Source organism: Lepisma saccharinum, chromosome 11 (genome assembly GCF_977018435.1).
Source record: "Lepisma saccharinum chromosome 11, izLepSacc3.1, whole genome shotgun sequence".
NCBI lineage: Eukaryota > Metazoa > Arthropoda > Insecta > Zygentoma > Lepismatidae > Lepisma > Lepisma saccharinum.
The window spans coordinates 51,630,385-51,654,820 of record NC_139239.1 but is presented as its reverse complement, the minus strand read 5'-3'; the positions used below and the strand labels follow the sequence as shown (position 1 = coordinate 51,654,820).

The following is a 24,436-nucleotide window of genomic DNA, read 5'->3' as shown; positions in this document are numbered from 1 at the left end:
TAATAATAATAATATAATATAATAATAAAACAACAACAAAAATTATATAAGGTATCTCAAATGTGCCCGCTTTCCCAAAAAGAATTGTTCATTCATTTAAGACAAAATCAATTAAGAGAAGTCTTACTTCTCTCTCTCTCTCTGTGGTAATTTACAATGCATTACAGAAAACAAACATCTTGCCATCGAAGCGAGAAAGAAAATTTGTAGATCCAATTCTTTTCCACACTGATAACAATATTGATTTAATAGGGTGCAAATAATTTCACAGAGCACCATCGCATTCTCTCTTTTACAACTTCTTTCCTTTAGATCTTTCGGAGTCCAGGGCGGACTCCCGTTGCCCCCTAGCTACGGCTCTGAACTTCATAAGACTATCGAGATTATCGCTTATGTCTTGTAATGCAGCTATAATATAAAACCCATTACTTTGCAGGCTTTCATGAATATTAATATAATGGGGTGTCAATAATTTCTTAGGATTCAGAGATATTTTGTCTTTTCCCGCATCTCTTTTGGCACGTTCGGGGTCGAACCATATGTGGATACCATATCACAAAATACAGTCTCCAAAATTTAATGTTCGATCTCTCTCTGCACTACAGAAATCCCTGGACAATCTAAGATTTAATACTTCAAGAGCTTCCTATCTCGCCCTTTAAATCCCCTTTGGGGAAGGGGGTAGGGGCAAGGCACTTTCTGGCCCACGTAAAAGGACACATTTTATGTATATTTACATGTAAAAAGTATTGTTTATGCCGATCTTGCCCCCCCAAAATTTACCTTGTCGCTCCAAAATTCATCTTAAGTTGGCACTTCTGCTCAATCCTACCGCCAAAATGTCCATGCCAATTTTAGACTTTCTGTTGATATTGAAGAGTGGGTATTGCCTCGTCCAAAAAAAACTAATTCTGTTTCCACACCACAATTTCCGCAACAGTCTTAAGACAATAGTAACCCTCAATTTAATGCTCAATCCCCCTGTAACTAAAATATCTGCCATAATCTAAGCCCTGGAGTTGGAGACCGCCCCCCCAACGTGTAATTCAGAATCCCCCCTAGAACCAACACACGTGTCAATTAAGGCCTAATATGTACGATTTGAATATCCCCCTCCTTCGATAATACCTTTAAACACTTTCTTTAGTTCATCTAATGGATTAAATATGATGCATTTAAGGTGTAAAATTTGTACATATATTTTGGAAAAATATATAAACATTGAATTTTCTCCTACTATTTGAACAGAAAAAATCTCCCCCCCCCCAAGAATCTCGATGGCGCAGACGCGCCATAATCCCCCCCCCCCCCGTGGGCACCCCTGCATGGATGCATCCTCCACATTTCTCCAAACTGGGCAAAGCATCCCCCTCATATATGAATTTCCACTTCGAACACTTGGGAGCAGAGTAATTTATTTTACAAACCATAACATTGAAATAGAATTGAAAATACCGTGGCGTTGTTGTCAAGTTCAGACTTGAATCCACTCTTTAAATTAAAACTGGATTCAATGTGCTTCGTTTCCATAAATATCTATCACTTTGTTCTTGTTGATGAACAGTTCTTTGTCTTTTGGTACTTCACGACGCAGGTATCACTGTTGCATTTCATGGTACCGCTCGTCCAAGTTTTCACGGACCAATTTCAATTTCACCATTATATGAAGTTTTCAAGATATCTCGCAAGTGCTCAATCCCCCTGACCCGTCTGCGGACGTCCTTGAGAAGGGGATAACATTTTGCAAATTTGTAAAACAACATAAAAAATTAGCTATCTTACATCAGAAGTTTTGTTTTCGGACCACATTAGAGTTCTTGGTCTGAAATTCACGACCTGTTCAGCTAAACGTTGTGAGATTTCAGTTGTTGAATGATTGATTTGCTTTATTTTATTTCGCTTTTTATTCCACGTTTGGCTAATTTGCGAAGATGGGGATGAGTGATGACATGGAAATTTATAAATGGACACTCACAAACATGCATGCCCAGGCCGGTATTCGAACCCGGAACTCCTGGCGTCGTAGTGAATATGCTAACCACTCCGTCACAGGGGCCGGCCTTCAGTTGTTGAAGTGAAGGGTGGTGCCGTGCGGTGGGATGATATTCCCAACCCCAGCTAGCAACAATTCCACAAAGCACCCCCGCCCCCTTCACCAGCTACACCTTATCTTATCCTTTTTTTCTTTAATTATGAAGTGCAGTTATTTGAGTACGGGTTCATTTTCAACATGAATAGCAGCTTTATTTTTACTTTTCCGGATAAATTATTTCAACAATGATGTATTCATTCATATTTTTCGGGTCAATGTATTTATTATAATTTGAGCAGTATCGATACTGTTACAACTAATGACGAATATTTTTAATTTCTCATTTAACTTTCAAGGTAAAGACGTGTTAATCGTAGTAATTATTTCAAACGCATGTTTATCGTCACTTGTTATAAATCTTGGTGCCTTGTTTTATGGGGGTTACAAAAGTAAAATCACGGCTGCAAATTCATGCGCTGACAAAAATAATTCGTAAGCAATCTTCATTTAATTCAATACTTTATCATAATAATTATTTTATATTGAAATTTATTGATACTATATGTAGAAAATATGCAAGAAATGTCTGTAAAATGCTCTAAATGATCCCTTCTGACTTTCAAAGTACCTGACTTGCATTTTCCAGAAAGATGGCTCTGGCGGTGGGAAGAATTTGCCGCCAAGCGTGCTCTTTGCAGCCAAGTGCAGGAGTAAGGAGTGTTGCGTTCCAGTCTTACTTGTCTGTTCTACGCCAGTTTGCATCAAAAATGAGCCTCCCTAAAGTGTATTTTGATATGGCTGCTGATGGTCAGCCATTAGGAAGGATTATAATGGAGGTTAGTTGCAATTTGTTTAGTTACTTGCAGTGAAATGCTTAAAATAGAAAGGCATGCCGTGTACCCCTACAGACGCCGCCCATGCTAGCGGAAAATTCCATAGCCGGTGTCTTAAATTAAACTACGAAGTCATTTTGATATTGCAGTAAATCAGCCATGAACACATTCTGTGTCGAATTTTTGTGATTCCCTGAATATTTGTAGAGTTAATTGTTCTTCCAGAAACAAGTAATATTAATATCACGAGGTTTGATTCCGGGTACGAACATGGAGGACAATGTCAAGGTTTCATACATATTGCTAGCGATGTATTCGCATTAAGTTTAGTTGTGTCCGCTAACTTTAAATTTTACGGAGTTCATATTTAATTAGCAAAATAATTGTGTTTGCGCGCTTAAGACTTTATATGCCCGTGTCGTGCCCATGCCAAAATTGAAATTTGAAAGTTATTACACCCACATCAGGAATGCTTGCACCGGAGTGCATGGGGAAAATATGCGTATGCAAGATTCATTGGTATACGGCTAGTAACACAAGTATCTTTCCTATACTTGGTATACAGTTCTGGACAAGCTTAATCTGGCCTTTTTATCCTCACAATCTTGACTATATGTAAAGAGATATGTGGCCACATGCTCCTTAATTGTGGCCAATTCTAGTAAGGGTATCCACGTTGAAAGGGTAGTTCTTGGAGGCATGCTACACTCTCTCATTGCAGCTCTGTAACTTTTCCATGATAGCGCTGGTTTAGTGATTGTCAGGAATTGTTCAATTATTGTTGTGGAGATGTTACTTATGCACCAGGTTAAGGTATGGTTCTGTAAGATTTACTGGTCTTCCAAAAGTTTGAAACGCCATGGCCTAACCTGTTCAGAAATGGAGTGACTATCTTCACCAGGTGGTGAAGTTAGCTTTGGAGCTATTTTAACCAGATTTTAAGCTGCTCATGGGCATGATATACAACCTGCCCTGTCCTGCTACACAGATGTGTGTACTATTCTTTAGTTGTATGTGTATAAAGCTTATGTCGGTGTGCATTTACTTTTGTGCAGGAGACAAGTAATTTATTTTCTCCATGCTGTGGAGTTGAAAAAATTCCGCAAGGTGTTCTGATAAGGACCGGTGCTGCTAATGTCACATGAACTAAGTATGAAGAGAGATTACGTTCCCAAATGCTTTTATTCTTAGGTTAGGCAGGCCAGGTTTAGGGCTATTAGCATTAAAATTACTTGTAAATACTTCCCAACACCTGATCATGTAATTTCTAGTCTTCAGCACTTACTGCTATTCTCACTACCTGTTGACAGTAGTTCATGCATTTTAATTTTAAATTTCTTAGCAATAAGTTCAGCAACACTGTCAATGAATGTAATAAAATTAGATAAAATACAATGTTATGGTATGATTCATGTAATTACTTTTGCTGGTGAAAATAGCCACATATGCTGTTCTCAGAACTTTGTGAAAATAGCCCTACATGTTCTCACCACCTGGTGAAAATAGCTCCATATGCTATTCTGGTAACAGTTCAGATTGTTTTAGGATTTTTTTCAAATTCTCCTAGCAGAAAGACTAATTATTGAAGAATTTTGGATATCATTGTCACACGAAAGTTGAACCTTCCTTAAAGTAATGTGCACTGTTTGGATTCGGAAAAAAAAAGTTATTTTATGTTTAAAAAAGGAAACTTAAAAATTACCTTACGCAGGATGCATGCTTCCCATGGACAAGGTATTCTCGGTTGACAAGTGACGGTAAGTATCGTAGATGAGTGGGAATGAATGTAGAAGTAAATCAGAACCTTAGTAGAATGATTAAAATTCTGATCTCCGGGAAACTTCTCAAATTTGTTTATTTTTCACATTTGTACTTACCTATTCTGCATTGCTAAGGATTCTTTAAGGTGGGATTTCGCTTGTTTCACAAAAATTGTTTCAATTTTCCACATAGAGTAATTATTGTTAGTTGCTTTTTCACTGGAGTTACACACAAAATGGCGGGCAAATTTTGACTAGCGTTGTCTATCAGTGGGTATGCAGTGTTTCGAACAGTCTTCACCGAAAAATACCTACTTTCGTGTTGCTGATTTTGTATTTTTTCCGGTTTGGAAAACCCCACGAACCATGCATGCATAGCCCCCACACCATTTATGGATAGCCCCACAAACCATTCATAAATAGCCCCAAGAACCATGCACGGCAAGGTTAGGTTAGTTACGGCAAACATAGTTAACATTGTCATCTTGCAAAACAACGGTGTGGTTGGAAACACTGTCCGGGGCTTACGTCATCAAACGCATGGAACATCTGATTCACATAGTGGAAGGTAATGGAGGAAAGAGCTTTGGTGTATCGGAGAGACATTAATGTCTAAAAATACATGATTTACCAGCCGAATAAATTGAACGAAGGGAGAAAACACTTCCACAACCTTTCAAAAGTGTACAGAAACTCTGTTGCGTAAGTACTTTCTCCTGTAAAATTGAAGAAATAAGTTTCCCAGAGGTCAGAAGTAGAATGCATTTAGGGACTTTATTCTAATGCTAAGAGAACCAAACCTCACCTGCCTAACCTAACTACGATAGCATATATTGAACAAAATCCTAAGTGGTAAATGTCTCATATTGGACAAACAGATTTCTTCAAATTTACAGGAGAAATTACTTAACCGAATGCAGTTTTCTTATAGTTGTGGAATTTCAGGGAAGTGTTTTCTCGCATCGTACATTGAATTTTATCCGGTTAATCATCTTTTTTCGATATAAATGTGTGACTGTTGCACGAGAGCTTGTCCATCGATTTACTTCCAGGTGGATGTAGCCTGTGCCAGTGTTTCCAAACACACGTTTATGTAACTGGTCACACGTTTAAATATGGGTAGCCCCAAAAACCATTGATGTTAGCCCAAAAATTCACGATAGCCCCACGGACCATCACAGGGACGAGGTAGGTTAGGTTAGGCCTGTTAGGTTAGGTTCCATTAGCACTCCCAAACATCAACAACGCTACAGAAAATGATTTGCGTAAGTACTTTCTCCTGTAAATTTGAAGAAATCCGTCTCCGGTACATTTCCGACATTCCTCCTCACCAGTAAATAATGAGCAATTGTGCCGATCACGGATCACTCAATTTTGCTTATCTTGCACTTTCTACACGTGTTGGGGTGGAAACATTGCATATGGAGTACGGTGGTGAAACTGTGACGGCCATTTCGCATGTTATGGAAGGGAAGAAACGACCAAGAAAACTTACTCGATATGTCAGAAATATAGCTATTTTTGGTGAAATAAGCCAAGTGCCACCTACAGCAATGTTTCTCAATGCAAAATACGTAAGTACGAATATTGAAATCAAAAGAAGTAGGACATTTCAGCTGTTTGTCCGATTCGAGAAATTTACCTTTGTAGCATGGTGAAATCGCAATAAAACAAAAGAAACTTGGGCTGCTATTCTCACCACCTGGTGAAAATAGTCAAGTCACTGCCCTTCAGAAAAGCATGGGGAGCTAGTCCGAATTTGGGCTGATTTTTATTAAATGTGAATAGTTAATGTAATTGTGGTTGGAATTGAAATGGTACATGTATGAGTAACATTTTTCTTTTACAGCTGAGAAGTGATGTAGTACCAAAGACCGCAGAGAATTTCCGTGCCCTCTGCACTGGCGAGAAGGGATTTGGCTACAAAGGAAGCACATTCCACCGTGTTATTCCCAACTTCATGTGCCAAGGTGGGGATTTCACGAACCACAATGGCACAGGTGGGAAGTCTATTTATGGATCAAAATTTGAAGATGAGAACTTCACTCTCAAACATACTGGTCCAGGTAGGTTGAGAGTATCACTGGTTTTCATGGATATTGTATCGAAAAATTTCAGTGCTCAAGTGACTGTGTAGTTTCAGCAATTTAATACTATGAAACCAAACCTTTCTTGTATAACTGGATGTATACAGATTGGTTTCTTCAAATATCAATTTTTGCTACTTGATGATTTTCAAAAATTGAATTTCAAAATATTCATAAATATTAATATATATTTTAAAATTATAGTTTATGGATAACTAGGGCTCTGAAGTTAAGTATTTAATCGATTGACAATAGTTTCGATGATAGGCGTACTTGCTAAGAAGACCATGTTAGTAAATTCAAACATGAAGGTCAAATGTCGACGAAGAGCTCTGGTGTGAAACACCATTACTGAGAGTTCATGAAGAAAATTATTTATTAAAAACTAGACTGTAGATAAATTGTTCTTGTGTTGTGTTTAACAATTTCAGAAGGCTTTAGTCAGTGCAGTGCAAATTGTATGACATGGCATTTCGCTCAAAAATTGAAGGATGGCACATTTTACTTTATATAACTAAAAAATGGACACCCGAACCCTTCATATAAAAGTCACAAAAGTACAGGGAAAGAGCAAAAAAGGAACAAAAACTTCAAAAATACCGAAATATGACCAAAAAGGTGGAAAATTCAAAATGAAAACAATGTTTCCTAGTTCTAACTATCAAGGTTAGCATTGTCTTCAAATCCCAGAAAAAAATAATTTTTCATCACCTTTCTAGCCAGAGTGATCAAGTTCAGAATATATTGGATAATAATCAGAATATTAAAATATTTTTTGCTGCAAAATCAATTTGTACACTCAATGCTGTTGTAATATTAATAAGAAAATACTATAATTACAATTTTAATGGAATTGTCATGTGGAATTTTGGGGGTTGTACAGTCAAGTGCAAATATAATGGTAGGCAAATTGTCCACCGCTATTTTCACTACTTTTTTATTCTACATCCTGTGCTTTATGGAATGATACTAGGTTGGTTCGAAGCAGGCATTGTTCTCTGCTTATTGACGTCTTTATTTTAATTCATTGTCATCACATTGTGTAATTCAGACAATGGTGGACAATTTGCCTACTGTTTCTTTTGCCGTTGGGTGCACATGAAATAAGACTGAATTTTCTGCTCAAGCTTGAACCGGTTTCCAGTTCTGACATATCATTCATTATCCAAGAATGTGGTTTCATTGTACAAGCATTGCAAAGAATGGTCTTTTGTAACACTTCCTTCAAACTTTGGTCCCTCCAGCATCCACAGGGCCAATGCTGGAAATTGAATTCCAGAAATGTTCTCTGTAAGCTGGCAACACTCCCCCCTTTTTTTCCCCTTCAACTTTTGTCATTTGGAATACAGTGTATAAATTTCGCCTCTGCTAGAAGTCCTGTCATTTCAAAAGAAAAAATCTCTACGATATTAGTTCTCGAGCTGGAGCATTGGAGTAAAATATTTATAATCTGATCTCATAGAATTATGAAGTAGTTGTGGTGTCTGTTAACAATTTTAAAAAATGGGTATAATTACAGAATACCGGGAGTATGTCGATTGCTTTCAAATTTGGTATACTCACTAATTTTGACCTCAAAATCACGAATCTGCAGTTAAAAATTTGTGGTCACTTCTAGAATATGGGAAGTGCCATCATAAATTATCGCTATTACCGCTATGATTGTAGATACTAATGGTGGCCATGTTTGATGATGTGAACAAGTGAAGTTTTCTGTCGGTTCCATTGAGCGTTGCTTTACATGTGGCAATATGGCAAAAAGATACTTGCCTCACGAACTATTCATGTAGTCCCATGAACCATTCACGTAAGGTTAGGTTATGCAAGCATAGTTAAAATTCAGGGTATTCATAAACATAGTTTTTGAACGCTAATCATTGCAAAAAATTGTTTCCTTCATAAATCACCGGTGTTTACTTCGTTCACGGACTCCTTTATTTCTACATCTTTCGCATTTTCTAGACATGACCACCAATTTTTAACTGCAGATTCGTGATTAGGATGCCAAAATTAGTGAATGTACCGAATTTGAAACCAATCGGAGATACTCCCGGTATTCTGTAATTGCTGCAAAAGTTGAATAAAATATTTATAATGAGCTGATCACAATAGAATTATGAAGTAGTTTGTGGTCCGTTAACAGTGAAAAAAATTGAGTATGATTGCATAGACTGAATGCATGAAAAGCTTTAACAAAAGTGAGTTATGTGAGAAATTTTGACTTCATTTGAGATGTGTGCAGATGTTAGTAACTTTTATTGTTGAAATGTACAAATTATATGCATTCACAAACATCTAAACCTTAATGCAAATGGAAACAATTTTCATTTAAATTAATTTTGTATTTAACATGGAGTTGGACCAGTTTTCATGGGTGGAATGCTCCAGCCACATTGTTTTTTTTGGGAGTGGTGTTGGGGTACTTCATGTAAAATGTGCACCTGGGGAGGCTCTGACACTATAGGTTAAATTGTTTTAACTTTTTTATACTCGTAATATTTAATGGTACCTGCATTTGGTATGGTTAATCATGCTACACAAGTTTATTTTTCGTTCAGGAATTCTTTCCATGGCAAATGCTGGTCCAGGTACTAATGGTAGCCAGTTCTTTGTCACCACAGTAAAAACAAGTTGGCTTGACAACAGGCATGTAGTTTTCGGTGCCATTATAGAAGGGATGGATGTTGTGAAGAAGGTAAGTTGGTTTCCAAAACACTTATATTTTTTTATTCAGTATCTTTACGGTAACTTAAGGAAGTACATGATTGCATTATTTAACCAATAACTATACTGTGGAAGATTAAAATGTTTTCATTAAAATTTCCACATTTTGATATAGAAAAGTTTGTATTGCACTTTGCTTTTTTATAAAATAAAATACGCTTGTCTTGCCATGTCAGAACCCATCTGTGTGATTGTATAAAAATATACAGTTGAACCTGAGTTATACGTGTGTCAAGGTGAAAAGCAAATTATATGTATAACTGAGAAATACTTCAGATTTAAATACCATGTCATTATTAAGATTCTGTAATTGTATCTATTTTGAGGAACTATATACGTAATATAGGTTATTTGTCGTAAAGTGGTAAATTAACAAATCTAAAAGTTTGATTCTTAAGTACATTTGCCTGTATTTTATGACAATTAGTACGTATAAAGCATTACATACAAATAAGGTTTAAGTAACATGTTTTGAAACTATATTTTGCTGGGACATACTGTAATTTGCATATAAGGCAGTCTCAACCGTATCCCAAACCAATTTAATTTAGCATTACTTTGTTCCTCTTAATGGAAGGGTGAGACAGTTGAAGTATTGTTAAACCATGTAATTTGTTCGATTATGTTGGCACAAGCCATTGGCTATGCTTTATTTAATACCGCTTAACCCCTTCTGTGTAATTTTTTTCAGAGTTTGCGTATTTAAATAGCTACTGCTTCAGCAAAATTCTTCAGAGTATCATGGTTCATAAGTCTTTCTCTTCAGAATAGAACAGGCTTTCAAATGGTACCACTCACATGTATGCATCAAGTATGGGGATAATTCGCGAAATTTCCCTCCAAAAAATCCCTTTTGGTAACTTTGGGGCCCTCTGGACTGGCCCTGTATATACCGTATTTACTCATGTATAATGTGCACCTTTTTCCAAAATTTTTGCTCCCAAAAACTGTTGAGTGTTATGCACTGAATAATTGAGAACCAACATGAAACTGTACAGGGTCATTCCATGATTTTGGCACACTTGCATTGATTTTTCATGTTTACGGAACCTTAGCATGTTGTACATCGTTGTAAGCTTAAATCCTACAGTTTCTGAATATGCCAACAGTATTCCATTCAAGATAATGACATTAATGTGAAATGCGGTTGAAATAAGTTCATCACAAAATGAAGGAACGTTCTGATTTCTATGGTGCTTTGGATGAACGAAAACATAAGAAGAAAATAATTAAAATGTATTACTGGCCAAATAATTATATATGGTGTGTGTAAATTCCTTAATGGAAGAAATCTTCTGCTGCTAACTGCTACTTTGAAGGTCCTGAATGTTGTGCCTTGTATAAATGTTACATTAGTCACGGAAAAAGTATATATTTTGAAGTTCTTTTAGAAAAAGTAAAGATGGAATGTTCGAAACCACGTATAAAAGTTTGAAGGCCAACAAGAGACGAACCTAAGACTTGCATTGAACAAAAGCAATTAGGCTAGCCAACTGTGCCAAATTCATATGCAACCTTGATGTCAGTTCTCCCTCTTGACTAATGCCTCAAATATACATTTATATGCACCATACAATTGAAAACCTGTAAATACAGTGGTACCCTGATTTTTATAGTTCCTCTGCATTATATATTCAATGTTGAAGGTGCAAACGTAGGTAAATGTTTTAAAAAAAAATTCTATATTTTAATTTTCCGGCGTTTTTAGTTTTTTCAGCATGATAATGTAAAATAGAGGTTCTACTGTATCTACCCCTTAGTGTTAGCAGATACGAGGGTCACTATTTATATTTTGAGCCTTGTCAACACTGATTGAAGTTAGGTGCGATTTGACGTTTGCACGGAATCGTCTGACATTATTGACCATAACGTACTTCAAATGTTTTGTCAATAGCTTCATTTGTGTTTATGTTGCCTTGGAGATTGCGCGACAACAATAAAATGGAATTAACTCGTGAACATTTTCGTGCGATGATTTTTTACGATTTTCAATGTGGATTATCAAGACAAGAGTGCATCGATCAACTTACTTCCACATTTGGCGATGAAACCCCATCCTTTGCCACTGTGAAACGCTGGTATAACGAATTTAATTGTGGCCGCCATTCGCTCACAGAGATTCGCGAAGGTCGTCCAAAATCAGTTGTTCAAGAAAACATTGATGCTGTGCAAAACCTAATACTGCAAGATCGTCATGTGACATACCTAGAGATTGACGTAACCATAGGCATTAGTTCCACCAGCATATATAAAATATTACATGATCATTTAGCTGTGAGAAAGGTATGTTCTCGTTGGATCCCACACAATTTGACAAACTCAAAAAGACGCTCGCGTCAATTGGTGCAAACAAATGCTCAATAAATACAATCGTGGTGCTTCAAAAGACGTATATAAGATTGTAACAGGTGACAAATCATGCATATAGGCATATGAGCGGGAACGTAAACAGCAGTAGACTGTATGGGTGTTTCAAGATGAACCCAATCCAACAAAAGTTGTTCGCGCTCGAAGCACATCGAAACAAAGGTCGCCTGTTTTTTCGGGAAAACTGGTCAAATGGCAACTGTGCCTTTAGAGGAACGTAGAACGGTCAACTCTGAATGGTACACAACAATTTGTTTGCCAGAGGTCTTCGCTCAAATACGGAAAACAAACAAACTCAGTCTGATCATTCTTCATCAAGACAATGCCAGCTGTCACACATCTCGTCTAACAACCGACTTGATGAACAGTCAAAAAATCGAATTGATGGGTCATCCGCCGTACAGTCCTGAGTTGGCACCCAATGACTTCTTCTTGTTCCCGAATGTCAAGAATAAATTGCATGGACAACGATTTTCGTCGGCGGAAGATGCCGTTGATGCGTTCAAAAACCATATTACGTTCAAAAACCATATTATGGAGGTGTCTCAAGAAGATTGGAAAAACTGCTTTGACAAATGGTTCGAACGAATGCAAAAGTGTATTGACCATAAAGGAGAATACTTCAAAAAGCAATAAAGCAGTTTTAAATGCCAAATTCCTGTTTTTTCATTGTTAGGCTCAAAATCTAAATAGTGAACCTGATATATTAGTTTACAGCAAATGTTTCAAAAATAATTATTTACATGCCCTATTTGCATCCTGACTGCTTAATGCATTTTACAGAAAACAAAGGTTGCCTTTATGTACACTAGAATGCTAAAATTAACAGAATTGAACACTTTTGTTAACATACTTGTAATGATTGTTTACTGTTTTGGCAGATACAAGTAATTGCAAATTAGACTCCTTCCTAAAACACTTGTCTTGTATCTTTGCACAAGATCTACACACTTCATTAGTAATTTTTCATGTGCACCTTTATTTACAGATCGAAGGCTATGGTTCTCAAAGTGGGAAGACTAGCAAAAAGATTGTTGTAGCAGATTCTGGCCAGCTCGATTGATTCTCTTCGTGATGCAAAGTTGTCACAATATTTGTGGTGTGTCGTCCAAGATTATCGTGGATTGAAAAAGGGCAAGGAACAACAGTTAAGCTATCTTGGTAAAATCAGCAGTGCTTGTGGCAACTTGACAGCATTTTCAGCCCGTCATTCCGTTCACTTCTGTTCCCCCCTTTTATGATGGGTGGTGATATGCAAATATAGTTGTAGGATCAAAACACTTTACTCCAACATGCAAATTACTTGTATATGATTAAGAAGAAGCATTGTGTATTTTCTGTAATTGTGGCAGTTAATATTCTTGTAGTTATTAATACTGTCCACCCTTTGTGGTTCTGCTACACTAATATTTTTCTCTTCATCTTATGTAGTTTTCCCTGCAGCATGTGTTGTGTACTTAGTATGAAGGTAAGGTAGTTTTGCAATAAAGTTAGTCCTTCAATTACCAATGTTTAAGTATCTTATAGCACCAAATACTCAGACCATGAAGGGATCATCTAGGTGCATATCATTACCCAGCTATTATTTTCTTGCTATCATTCCTTATGATGGTAATTTTTGACTGCATTTTTCACCTACAAGTTCCATTTTTATTATTGGCGTGTTGAATATTCTGTACTGATAAAAGAAACAATTGAAATACATTTCTTTAATTTCTATATTTGTTTGTTTTAGACCCTAATGCTAAGGTTTCTAAATGTCAATGCATTTTGCAGTGGGGCTGCCTGTAAAGAAAAGTGGTATTGAGACAAACTGAAATCTAATATCTGTATGTTGGTAATGATATTATATATTACATGAAAGTGAGGACCGTAAAAATAATTATGGCTATTCAGTGTAATTCGTTCAGTATCCTAGTTCTTTGCAAATTTTATTGTACGACATGTGTTAATGTGCCCATGAAATTTTTCCATGCACTTTTTGCCTTATCACAATCATTTTGTGGTCTGGACACAGTGTATTGTGAGTCATTTGAGTTGTGTACCAAAAATAACATTCTGTAGTCCCTAGTCAGACTATCTTGTCGAATTCTACTTTGATTTTAAGTGGGATAGAAGCTGGTTATTCCATTTGACCATGCTACAGCTTGAGTGAATACACTAAGGTATGTAATTGATGTGCGATGATAACCCATAGATCTAGTAATGCAATACAACTGTTCAGTTTATCTACAGAATTTATTTTTTTTAATAAGCATGTTGATCAATTTTGCTCACATACAAAAGTTGGCAAATACTCAAAAGGATATAGCAGTTGTAAAAAAAATTAGATTGCAGGTATTAAATTAGTTATGGTTTTGGAATACCCTTAATATTTTGACCTAGAAACTGGACAGCCAATGTTACCTTGCCCACCAACTTCCCTATCCTGAAGACTGAAGAATAGTCTGTTAGGTGTATTTATAAAATTATTATTACCATACCAAATTACGGATCATGCAAGTTACATTACATTATATAATATAAAATATGATCTCCCATAATTATAGACTGCATGACTTGCATGGTGTTTCTGCTCCCTCTTAATAAACCTTTGTTAGACACCTGAGACAAGGAATGTCAGAAGAACCAATCTTATTGAACAGGTCTGGTTTTCAACAACCATTCATAAATCACCATAAAATTGTACCATCACGATAGGCTTGACAACTAAGTCCAGAAATTGTTAATCTGGCAACAGCTCTTGAGCACCAGCAGAGTAGCAAACTTTGTGCTAATATTACGATTAGGCTAAATCTATTTAATAATATTTTGCAAAGAACTGTGCAATGTGCAAAAATAATATTTCCCAGAATCTGCAATAAAAATCTCATCTTAACAGAGAAAGGGGAAACATCTAAAAGTTTACACACTTGCTTCCAACGACAAGAGCAGTTGGTAAAAGGTTTATATGTCGCTAAGGAATGAGACGTGGGTTCAAATGCAACTCCTCTGCAGGTTTTATTTTTGTGTGGCAATGATATTAATAACATGAACTAGTAATTCAATTAAATAATTTTGTTTCAGAATGTTTGTAAATTGGTAATGCCAGAAAAAAAAAAGTCCGGAGGTACAGGGGGCAGTGAATATAGTCATAAATACTGCACAAAATGGCTATTTGGGCTAAAACTACATTTATATATGCAAGTTACATTTCCCTGGATGGTGTGGTAGAAGGAAACCCTGGTTGGCTGAGGGTTGTCCTCCCTGCTCCCAACATTTAAATTAGGCTCACGCAGCCATAAAAACCAGGGAAAAGTAAAGAATCAACAGGTAGGTCAAGAATGTTTGCTATCACACTGATTAATTGATTGTTTATTTTACTTCAATTTTCTGAGCTGCACTAGCTGTCGTTAGAGCATCTGACTACCATGTGAGAGACCTGGGGTTCGATCCCCGGTGAGGAAGAACCGGGATTTCTTCACATGGTCAAGGGGTTCCAGTGGCCAGACAGCATCGTATAAAGTGCGTACCCGAAGGAAATTGGGGGGGTAAAGGCAGCCAGGGGTGTGGTGTTGATCACATCACCCCCACCTTCAGTCGTGCTCGTAACTCCATGCCCCCTATAAGCCTTCATGGCATAGTGCAAAGCACAGGGAGCACTTTCCTTTTTTATTTACTACACTTTCCTACCTCCTTGGCTAATTGTGATCATGATGATTAGTGGTTAAGAGGAAATTGTTTTCATCTTAACCACCCTTTTCGAATTGGTTTTTCAGTAAATAACAAATATTTATTTGCTAATTTCAAACTTTACCTAAGTAAATAAAGGTTAAGAAAAAAAAAAGTCCAGAATTTTAAATTTATTTTGGTAGACACCCTGAAAAACACACTTGGGGAAAATAGTGTGATCCATAAGTATTGCTCAGCAAATTGTCCATGACTATTTTTGTTGGTTTTTATCTCTATCCTATGTATTTTTTTTACATATACTGGTTCAGAGGTTGTAAGTATATGGTTTGGTATTGAAGATTAGGCACACACAGGAGATGTACTGCATAGAAGTTTTCAGCGAAAAATGCAGGCTCAACCAGGACTCAAACCTGGTTCTCTGGCATAAAGTGCCATTGCTCTACCACTGAGCTACCAAGCCGGCCTGGACCCTCCTGATTTTTCGCTATCGCTGTTTTACCTGCGTGGAATAGTCTCTGCCAGTGCTACCGCAACCAGGCCAGCTCAGTAGCTCTGTGGTAGTGCAATGGAACATATGCCAGAGACCTGGGTTTGAGTCCTGGTCGAGCCTGCATTTTTCGCTGAAAATTTTTACGCAGATTATTTGGTGTTTGTGTCAGTTCTTGAAGCTCTTAATGCATAAAACAAAGGGAGTAAACATGCTGATGGACAATTTGCTTGGTAATACTCGCGGATCCCACTGTACCAACACCTGTGGTTCACACTGAATGTTGGAGCTTTTTAAATTTACTCTCGGGACTTATCCTCTCTTAAAAATGAGTGCCAATATCCGTAGTGGAGTGGTTAGTCACTCACCCTCATCTTCACGATTAGCCCCATAAATTTCACTTTGGTGTTACCTGTGCAAGTGATATATAAATATGCATCAAACTACCCTTAATTTGGCAAAGACTAAAACACACTTTAGTGCATGAATCTATGAATTTCTGGTGCAGCATATAAGATTTGATGCAACATCTAGTGAACACATTAAAGTCGAAGGAAGATTATCTCTGGTTAGTTTCTGCTGTGCATGTGAAAATTTCCTGGTGAATGTCTTAGGTCTGTAGTATTCAAACTGTGGAGGTGAGAGAACTTGTGGAAAATATTTTCTTCTGAATATTAAATTTATTAATAAAAAATATATCTACACTTCTTTTCCTCAAAGAAACCATGATTTACTTAGGGTTCTTTCATACATAGGACGTTGACAAAACCTGAATACACAGGGAGGGGAGAGTTCGGTCAACAGTACATGATTTATCAGAATGATTGTTTAAAGCCTGAGCAATGCTTCAAAAGGAAGTTGCTGCTTTGAAGGGAAAAGATTTGGTAACTGTTCCGTATGGACACAACATCTCTCTCTCATTTATTTCTTCCTTTAACATTCGTACTTATGTATTCTGCAGTGCGAAAGATTCTTCAAGATTCCATGTTGCTTTTTTCACAAATAATTTCAATTTTGCACATTAATAGTAATTATTGTTCCTTTTTTCGCATGCGTAAAACACAATATGGCAGGCTCCACTTGAGTCACGTTTTGTGTTAGTCACTTGTGCAAATTGTTCACTATGCATGGATTTTTTTTTAATTTTAACTATGCTTGCCTAACCTAACCTAACTTCACCTAACCTTACCAGAAATGGTTCGTGGGGTTATCTGTGAATGGTTTTTGGGGCTAGCCCCAAAAACCATTCACGGATAGACCCATGAACCATTTCCGGTAAGGTTGGGTTAGGCAAGCATAGTTAAGGTGAACAGTTAAAAATCTTGTTCCAAAACAACGACAGAGACTTCATGAAACATAAGTCATTCCATGCCAAATCAACACAAGATATGTGCAATTTTCAACCTGACCATATCAGATTTTCATGAAATTTGGGGAATTGAAATTATGCATGGAACTTAATAACTGAAAATTTTTAGTCTCGTGCGTCTTGTAATTGTTAAATTATTGTAGGTCAAAGTTAGCAGAAATTGCCCTTTTTGAGCCTGCTTAACTATACTAAGAGTGCTGGAGCTCCGCCACTATTTAGCCTAGGAAGCTCAAATAAAGCTTATTGTACAGGGAATTGAACAAGCTTTCCAGTGAAAATTAACAAGCTTACCTTTCGATAAAAATATAATTTTGTCACATGACCTTGAATATCTCAAAACATGTCATCACCAAAAATCGTGAAAAAAATATATTTGGTCCCTCATGCCATACTATAAAACATCAAAAACAGTGAAGACAAACTGCATGAAAATTCACTTCAATTCTCTAGAAGGAATTCTAAGCTGATATAATTTTTCAGATTTTGGAATATCACTGGTTTTTCGAAAGGAGAGGAAAATTTTGAAAAATATTTGCCCATTTGGTTGCCAAAGGTTCAGTTGAGCCCATAAAAAGAAATCCAAGGGGGTTATGTCTGGTGTTCTTGGTGGCCAAGTAATTGGGCCATTTCTCCCAACCCATCGCTCAGGAAGATGTTCATCTAACGACCTGCCCTGTGTACCTCCAGAGCCCAGTGAGGTGGTGCACCATCCTGTTGGAAAAAGATATTTGGCTGCAGATGCTAAAGTTGTGGGAAAACAAATTGGTCCAACATATCCAGGTAACAGTTGAAGTTAACATTTCGTTCATCGAAGAAAAAGGGGCCAATGATTGATTGTGCACAAGACCACACCACACATTAACCTTTGGGCTATGGCAAAAGATTTCTTGAACCTCGTGAAGCTTTTCAGACCCCCAAATTCGACAGTTATGCCTATTCAATAAGCCTGAAACATGAAATGTAGGCTCGTCACTAAACACAACACTGTTAAGAAATCAATCCAGCATAGCATTTGAAGAGCAAACTCTTCACGTTCGGACGTATCTTGTAGCTTGATGGCTTGCAGTAGCTGCACTTTGTAAGCATACAGTCTCAAATGCTTACGCAGCACTTTGTATACGGTTGAACGTGGAATGTTCAACTGCCTGGCTGCGGTACGAACAGATTTTGTTGGGCTACGTACAAAAGGTTCAGGTGGTCGTCCAGCTCCATTCTGTTGCAGGACACTACCAGTTTCCATGAACTTTGTGTGTCATTCACAGGTTGTTGGTCTTGATGGTTGTTCTGTGCCATACTTAGTCCTGAAATTTCGTTGAACCTGTGTATCAGATCAGATCTCGTCTCGATGAACCATGAAACACACTGAGCCTTCTCCTGTGGAGTAGTAATTTTGTGGATTGTAGTAAATGTGACCACCACTTACTCAATGTACACTTCTCCAAACGTTACTTGACCGCCCTGAGAGTTTTCAGTCCAGAAATTGTTAATTTGGCAACATACCTCTTGAGAAGGAGCAGAGAGTAGCCAGCTTTACTGCAGATCCCTCTACTAGGTGAGTAACCCTGTGGTGAAAGATTTATATACTTTTTATAATATGAAGTCCGAAACTATGTTCGCCTTACATATTAATAGAGAACAAAAGGGAAAACTCAAGTATGAGAAATAATTTAAGAGAATACTTTCAATTTGGCATGTTAAAATTTGAATCCGAGAAACTGTTGTGAGGTTGGAAACACTGCACTCCCTCGTGATACACCTGGAGGAAATCAGTGTCAATTTTGAACATGAGGGCAAAATTTTCGAATAGTTTATGAAAATAAAATAGAACACCCGTGCAATGAGCAAAAATTAAGGAATTTTTTGCAATTTTCAGCGAAAATGTGTTAGTTGCATAGAAAAGTTGTAGCTTGACCAATCAACACATTTCAAAGCATTTGCTACAAGCAATGTTGTAGAGTATTGGTAAAGTACTCGCCTCACAAATATCTTTTTCCAAAGATATATGGGGCGCAGGTTCAAATGCAAACCTCTATATATATATATTTTTTTCTTTTTAAGTATGCCATCACATACATTGTTCATGGAGTTTAGTAATTAAGTTGAATAATTTTATTTCAAAATGTTCGCAAAAAATAATTTGGTGTTGAAATCGACGAATGTTACCAGCTGCTGAATGTATTTGTTTCTTCTTTCTGGCACTAACATTCATAAATTTGGATCAAAAAATACCTAAATTATTGTATTCCAACAGCTAGAGTCGTTTTCACATTCAGAAGACACAATGGGCTCTTATGGGCAATGCTTTTCTTATGGGAAATACGAGCGCACTGTTGCGAAATTTCTGGATTTACAAATTTAGCTTAAGTAAAATCGGTTCCTGCAGTTTTTCAGGAAATTTTGTAGAGAATACGATGGTGAACACAAAAAACTGGTAACTTGCTTACATAATTTTAAATAAATTAAAAACGCAAATTTTCTGTGAAAACACAATTTTTACATTGTTTTCATTCCTAACGTTGAAACATGCCGTAAAATTGAAGCATTCATTATTAAAAAAATTGACACTGTTTTTTAATTGTCATAGGTGATGGTGGTACTCAGAATTTATCAATACTTTAAAGCATATTTGCATTAAAAAATATTCAAATAAAGTATGTGGAGATTTTTTATATTCGTGCAGTAGAAAATGTTGTCGCTGGCCATTTCTTGTTCTGTAATTCCAAGTAAAAACTTCCAGCGACAAAGTAGTGGAGAAAATAATGAAATTATTTTTTATAACCACTCAAAGGTTCCCAGAAATATTACTTCCATGCATTTGGCGTTTCTTTTTAACCCGAACTGCGCGCGAAGTAAGGAGACGTTGTCTGGCCATCTTGAGCCGGCTCACCGCAGCATTCCGGCTAATCACCACCAATTTTTCGAGTTGTCATTTTATTTCCATTCAGTAAAAATATGAACTTCATGCAGTTTGTTATAATAGAATTGAAATTACTTAAATTTAATAATTGACAATTATTTCCAATGCTGCTGTTGTGAGCAACATTAATGCTGTCGCAAATACAAGTTGTTTTTGTTTACATTACTGTGGACATTAATACTGAAATGAAGATCACCTTTCAGTTTCCAAGGTACACATAAATTCATAGACAACATATTAACCTTTGAAAGGCTTTCCAACACCTGACAAAATATGGGGCTTCAAGATAGAAATATGACATGCCTTGCTTGAGTCATTCAAGTCTTATCAGTTCAAGTGGGCCATAACTCATTTGTTTGTTTGGGTTGCAACTTAATCTAACCCATGTGCCAGGTTCCCCTTACTTGAGTGAGAGATCTGCTTTGGTATGTTTAGACTTTTTCCCTCTCTCGAAAAAGTGTTTTCAGTTGTGTGATCGCTCAGTGATTTTTACTTTTTTAAGTGATTTCTGAAGTGTCATATTCGTGCATTACACTCGCATGTGTAGTGATCGCAATGGATCATAGTAAAAAGGATAACTCTAACATTCACAGTATAATATTAATAATTACATATAATTATCATTATATATACAAAATATGTAGCACCTTCATTGTGCGGCGACATGAGCTAGCGCTGTATTGGCAACACTGTGTGGTTTCTCCATAAGCGCCGTTGTGTCTTCTGAACGTGAAAACAACTCTAGTATTTGGTCAATTTGGTCAAACAAGGAATGTGCTGACTATGGCTCGGAAGTTGATGATGAATTATCTTCATTTCTGAGCCTACAAAACAATGCTAAACCGAATATCAATCAGTTTGCCTTCAGCTAGAACCAAAACATTAATTCTTTGCGTTTGTCGGCCTTGTTTTGGCTTTTAGGTCATTTTCAGCAGTTTTTGCCTTTTTTTTTTCCTCCTCAATTTTGCTCATGGTCCTTTTAGCAAGTTCGTCATTAAACGAATATATGGTCAATGGAAAAGCACAACTATCATTTTCAAGTTTGGCAATGCATTAAATAATTAATTGTGATAAATGTATTTTTCCTACACCAAACTTAAGATACATTGTGTGAACCCTACTTTGAGATTCCCTTGCTAGCATCTGTTGGTGCTTTAATCTGTGCTTTTAAGATAACATTAATCACAATATTAAAGAAGATATAATCTTATGTACGACAAACATAAATGTATCTTCAGTTGCTGGCCGTTGACTGTATCGTGGAAGATTCATTCCCAAAGGAGGTGAATGAATAAAAAAAGTTGCAGTACATGTTATGTAAGCTTGAAGTTAAAATAAAGAAAACTAAATTAGCACTAAACTGCTTTTATCCCCTTGCTTCAGTAGTTTAGTAGTTTAAACCACCAAACGGCAAATTATTCAACGACTTTTAATTTATTTAAAAAATCAAGCTTTCATTTTCAGTGCGAAAAGTATTTTAGATCATTTTTAAAAATTATTTTAAGGTTGTGCAACAAGTAATCAAGTTGCCAGCCCTAGGGATGACTAATCTATGCTTCCGATCTGATTTCTGCATCTTGTCACGTGGTATCTGATTGTCTGCTTCAATTTAGATAGCTGTCTGGAATTTAAGGTTTCCAAGTCTTGCTGGCTGGCTGGCAACTTGATTGATTGGAAGAAATAAACGTCATTTCCATGTATCTGAAGAAATATTTCATGAAATGCTTTTCACCTTCTGAAAAAGTTTCTGCCAGGATTGGGCATCGATCTTACGAACCCTATTACAAAATTCAAGCACATTACCACTACACCACAGATGCCGCTAGTACTGAATGTAAAGTTCAAACAATGACAATCCCACAGCATAGATCACGTCATTTAACAAATTCCCATATCCATATTTCTCAAATCATGCAAAATGAAATTGTAAATACCCAGCTTTATTTGTGAGGTGTCTTTCTCTCTCCCACTCTTGAGATCGAAAAGCCTTGTGCTTGGCCTCTTCATTGTCCAACGTTTCTCATGACTTCGAACTTGTAGATACATGAACACACTACTTGCACATCCATTAGTAATTCCCTGCACGTTTCGCATAACTAATAGTGTTTACGAATACGAGATTTTGTTAAACAAAAAGATCTAAATAGTGGACTTTCATATTTTAAACTAGGGCTGAGCCGATACTGATTTGGAAAGTATCGGTTAGATATTTTTTCACCGATACCATTGTCTTTGAGTCGCTAGAAGTGTGGCCAAAACCAAAATTTGGTCCTTTTCAAAGTTTCGTTCACCTTTTCAAACTTACATTTGGCTTTGAAAAAAAACTGAAAAATACATATTTCTTCATTTGTTAGTTGAACGTGGACTTGCAAATCAAGGGTAATGTGAAATTATCCTCATAGGAGTTCCTTCGAAGTCTACCAGGCTTTGTTCCCACAGATGCGGTCTTGTGTAACAATAATCCCAGTAAGGTCCCGGTGCCAACAAGACACCTGATGTATTGTGGGCATCTCTCTCCTTAGAGACCTCCCGCAGTAAAAACAGTCATCGCCCACATGGTGCACGTGTGTCAGACATAGCTCTTCCTGGAAATTGAAATACGTGTAACTGGGCTTCAGCAGGCGTGTTTCGACACAGGGATGCGACGGGAGAATAATGTTCTTTGAACGACAGTTGATGGCAGGTACTTTCTGGAACGTGTAGTGATGGGTTTTGATTTTCCTCCACCCCAATTGATAGAACTATGCAATTACTTTTTTTTTTTTAGAAATCATTTGTCAAAAGCAAAGTCACGTTGGAATATCACCGTACTGAAGTAAATCGCCTGATAAAGAAGCAAGAGACTAGTTAGTTATCATTCTCCTTACATTTCGTTTACAATTTTTTATTCTCTTTGTTAAAGGACAAAAAAGACACTAGATTGGTACTGTTAGATTTAGACGTGTCCGGATGTTCACGGATGATTTAATGATAGTTTGTGAAGATTGGTCGCTTAGTTTTAGAGGAGTTTGAAGAGGCATTAACCCATTTTTCAACATTGGGGTGGGGACATGATGACACGATTATCTCTCTCTTAGCTTAAAATATTTCTCTCATATTTGATACATATGATGAGAGGCATCGTTGCAACAAGGCACACCACACACCAATACAGGCTAATAGCCTTTGTTATTTTACATTGGAATTGTACAAGTAATGCTATCGGCTCAGCCCTATTTTAAACTGCATGTTGAGTAAACCCAACGGTGAATTGTCCACCACCATTTTCATTTACGAGGGTCACTATTTATATTTTGAGCCTTGTCAACACTGATTGAAGTTAGGCGTGATTTGACGTTTGCACGGAATCGTCTGGCATTATTGACCATAACGTACTTCAAATGTTTTGTCAATAGCTTAATTTCTGTTGTTTATGTTGCCTTGGAGATTGCGCGACAACAATAAAATGGAATTAACTCGTGAACATTTTCGTGCAATGATTTTTTACGATTTTCAACGTGGATTATCAAGACAAGAGTGCATCGATCAACTTACTTCCACATTTGGCGATGAAGCCCCATCCTTTGCCACTGTGAAACGCTGGTATAACGAATTTAATCGTGGCCACCATTCGCTCACCGACTAGATTCGCGAAGGTCGTCGAAAATCAGTTGTTGTTCAAGAAAACATTGATGCTGTGCAAAACCTAATACTGCAAGATCGTCATGTGACATACTGTGAACCATAGGCATTAGTTCCACCAGCATATATAAAATATTACATGATCATTTAGCTGTGAGAAAGGTATGTTCTCGTTGGATCCCACACAATTTGACAAAAACTCAAAAAGACGCTTGCGTAAATTGGTGCAAACAAGTGCTCAATAAATACAGTCGTGGTGCTTCAAAAGACGTATATAAGATTGTAACAGGTGACGAATCATGGATATATATACATATGAGCCGGAACGTAAACAGCAGTCGACTGTATGGGTGTTTCAAGATGAACCCAATCCAACAAAAGTTGTTCGCGCTCGAAGCACATCGAAACAAATGGTCGCCTGTTTTTTCTGGAAAACTGGTCATGTGGCAACTGTGCCTTTAGAGGAACATAGAACGGTCAACTCTGAATGGTACACAACAATTTGTTTGCCGGAGGTCTTCGGTCAAATTCGAAAAACAAACAAACGCAGTCGGATCATTCTTCATC

The 24,436-nt window shown here is 36.9% G+C and overlaps 1 protein-coding gene across 1 annotated transcript; it reads left to right on the top strand.

The window, feature by feature from the left end:
- The first annotated feature begins 2,706 nt into the window (after positions 1-2,706).
- On the top strand, positions 2,707-13,520 carry LOC145994798 (peptidyl-prolyl cis-trans isomerase). Its single transcript, XM_083131097.1, has 4 exons — positions 2,707-2,868; positions 6,475-6,691; positions 9,271-9,407; positions 12,792-13,520. The coding sequence occupies exons 1-4, from the start codon at positions 2,800-2,802 to the stop codon at positions 12,864-12,866; spliced, it is 498 nt and encodes a 165-aa protein (XP_082987223.1). The 5' UTR covers positions 2,707-2,799; the 3' UTR covers positions 12,867-13,520.
- The last annotated feature ends 10,916 nt before the right edge of the window (positions 13,521-24,436 follow it).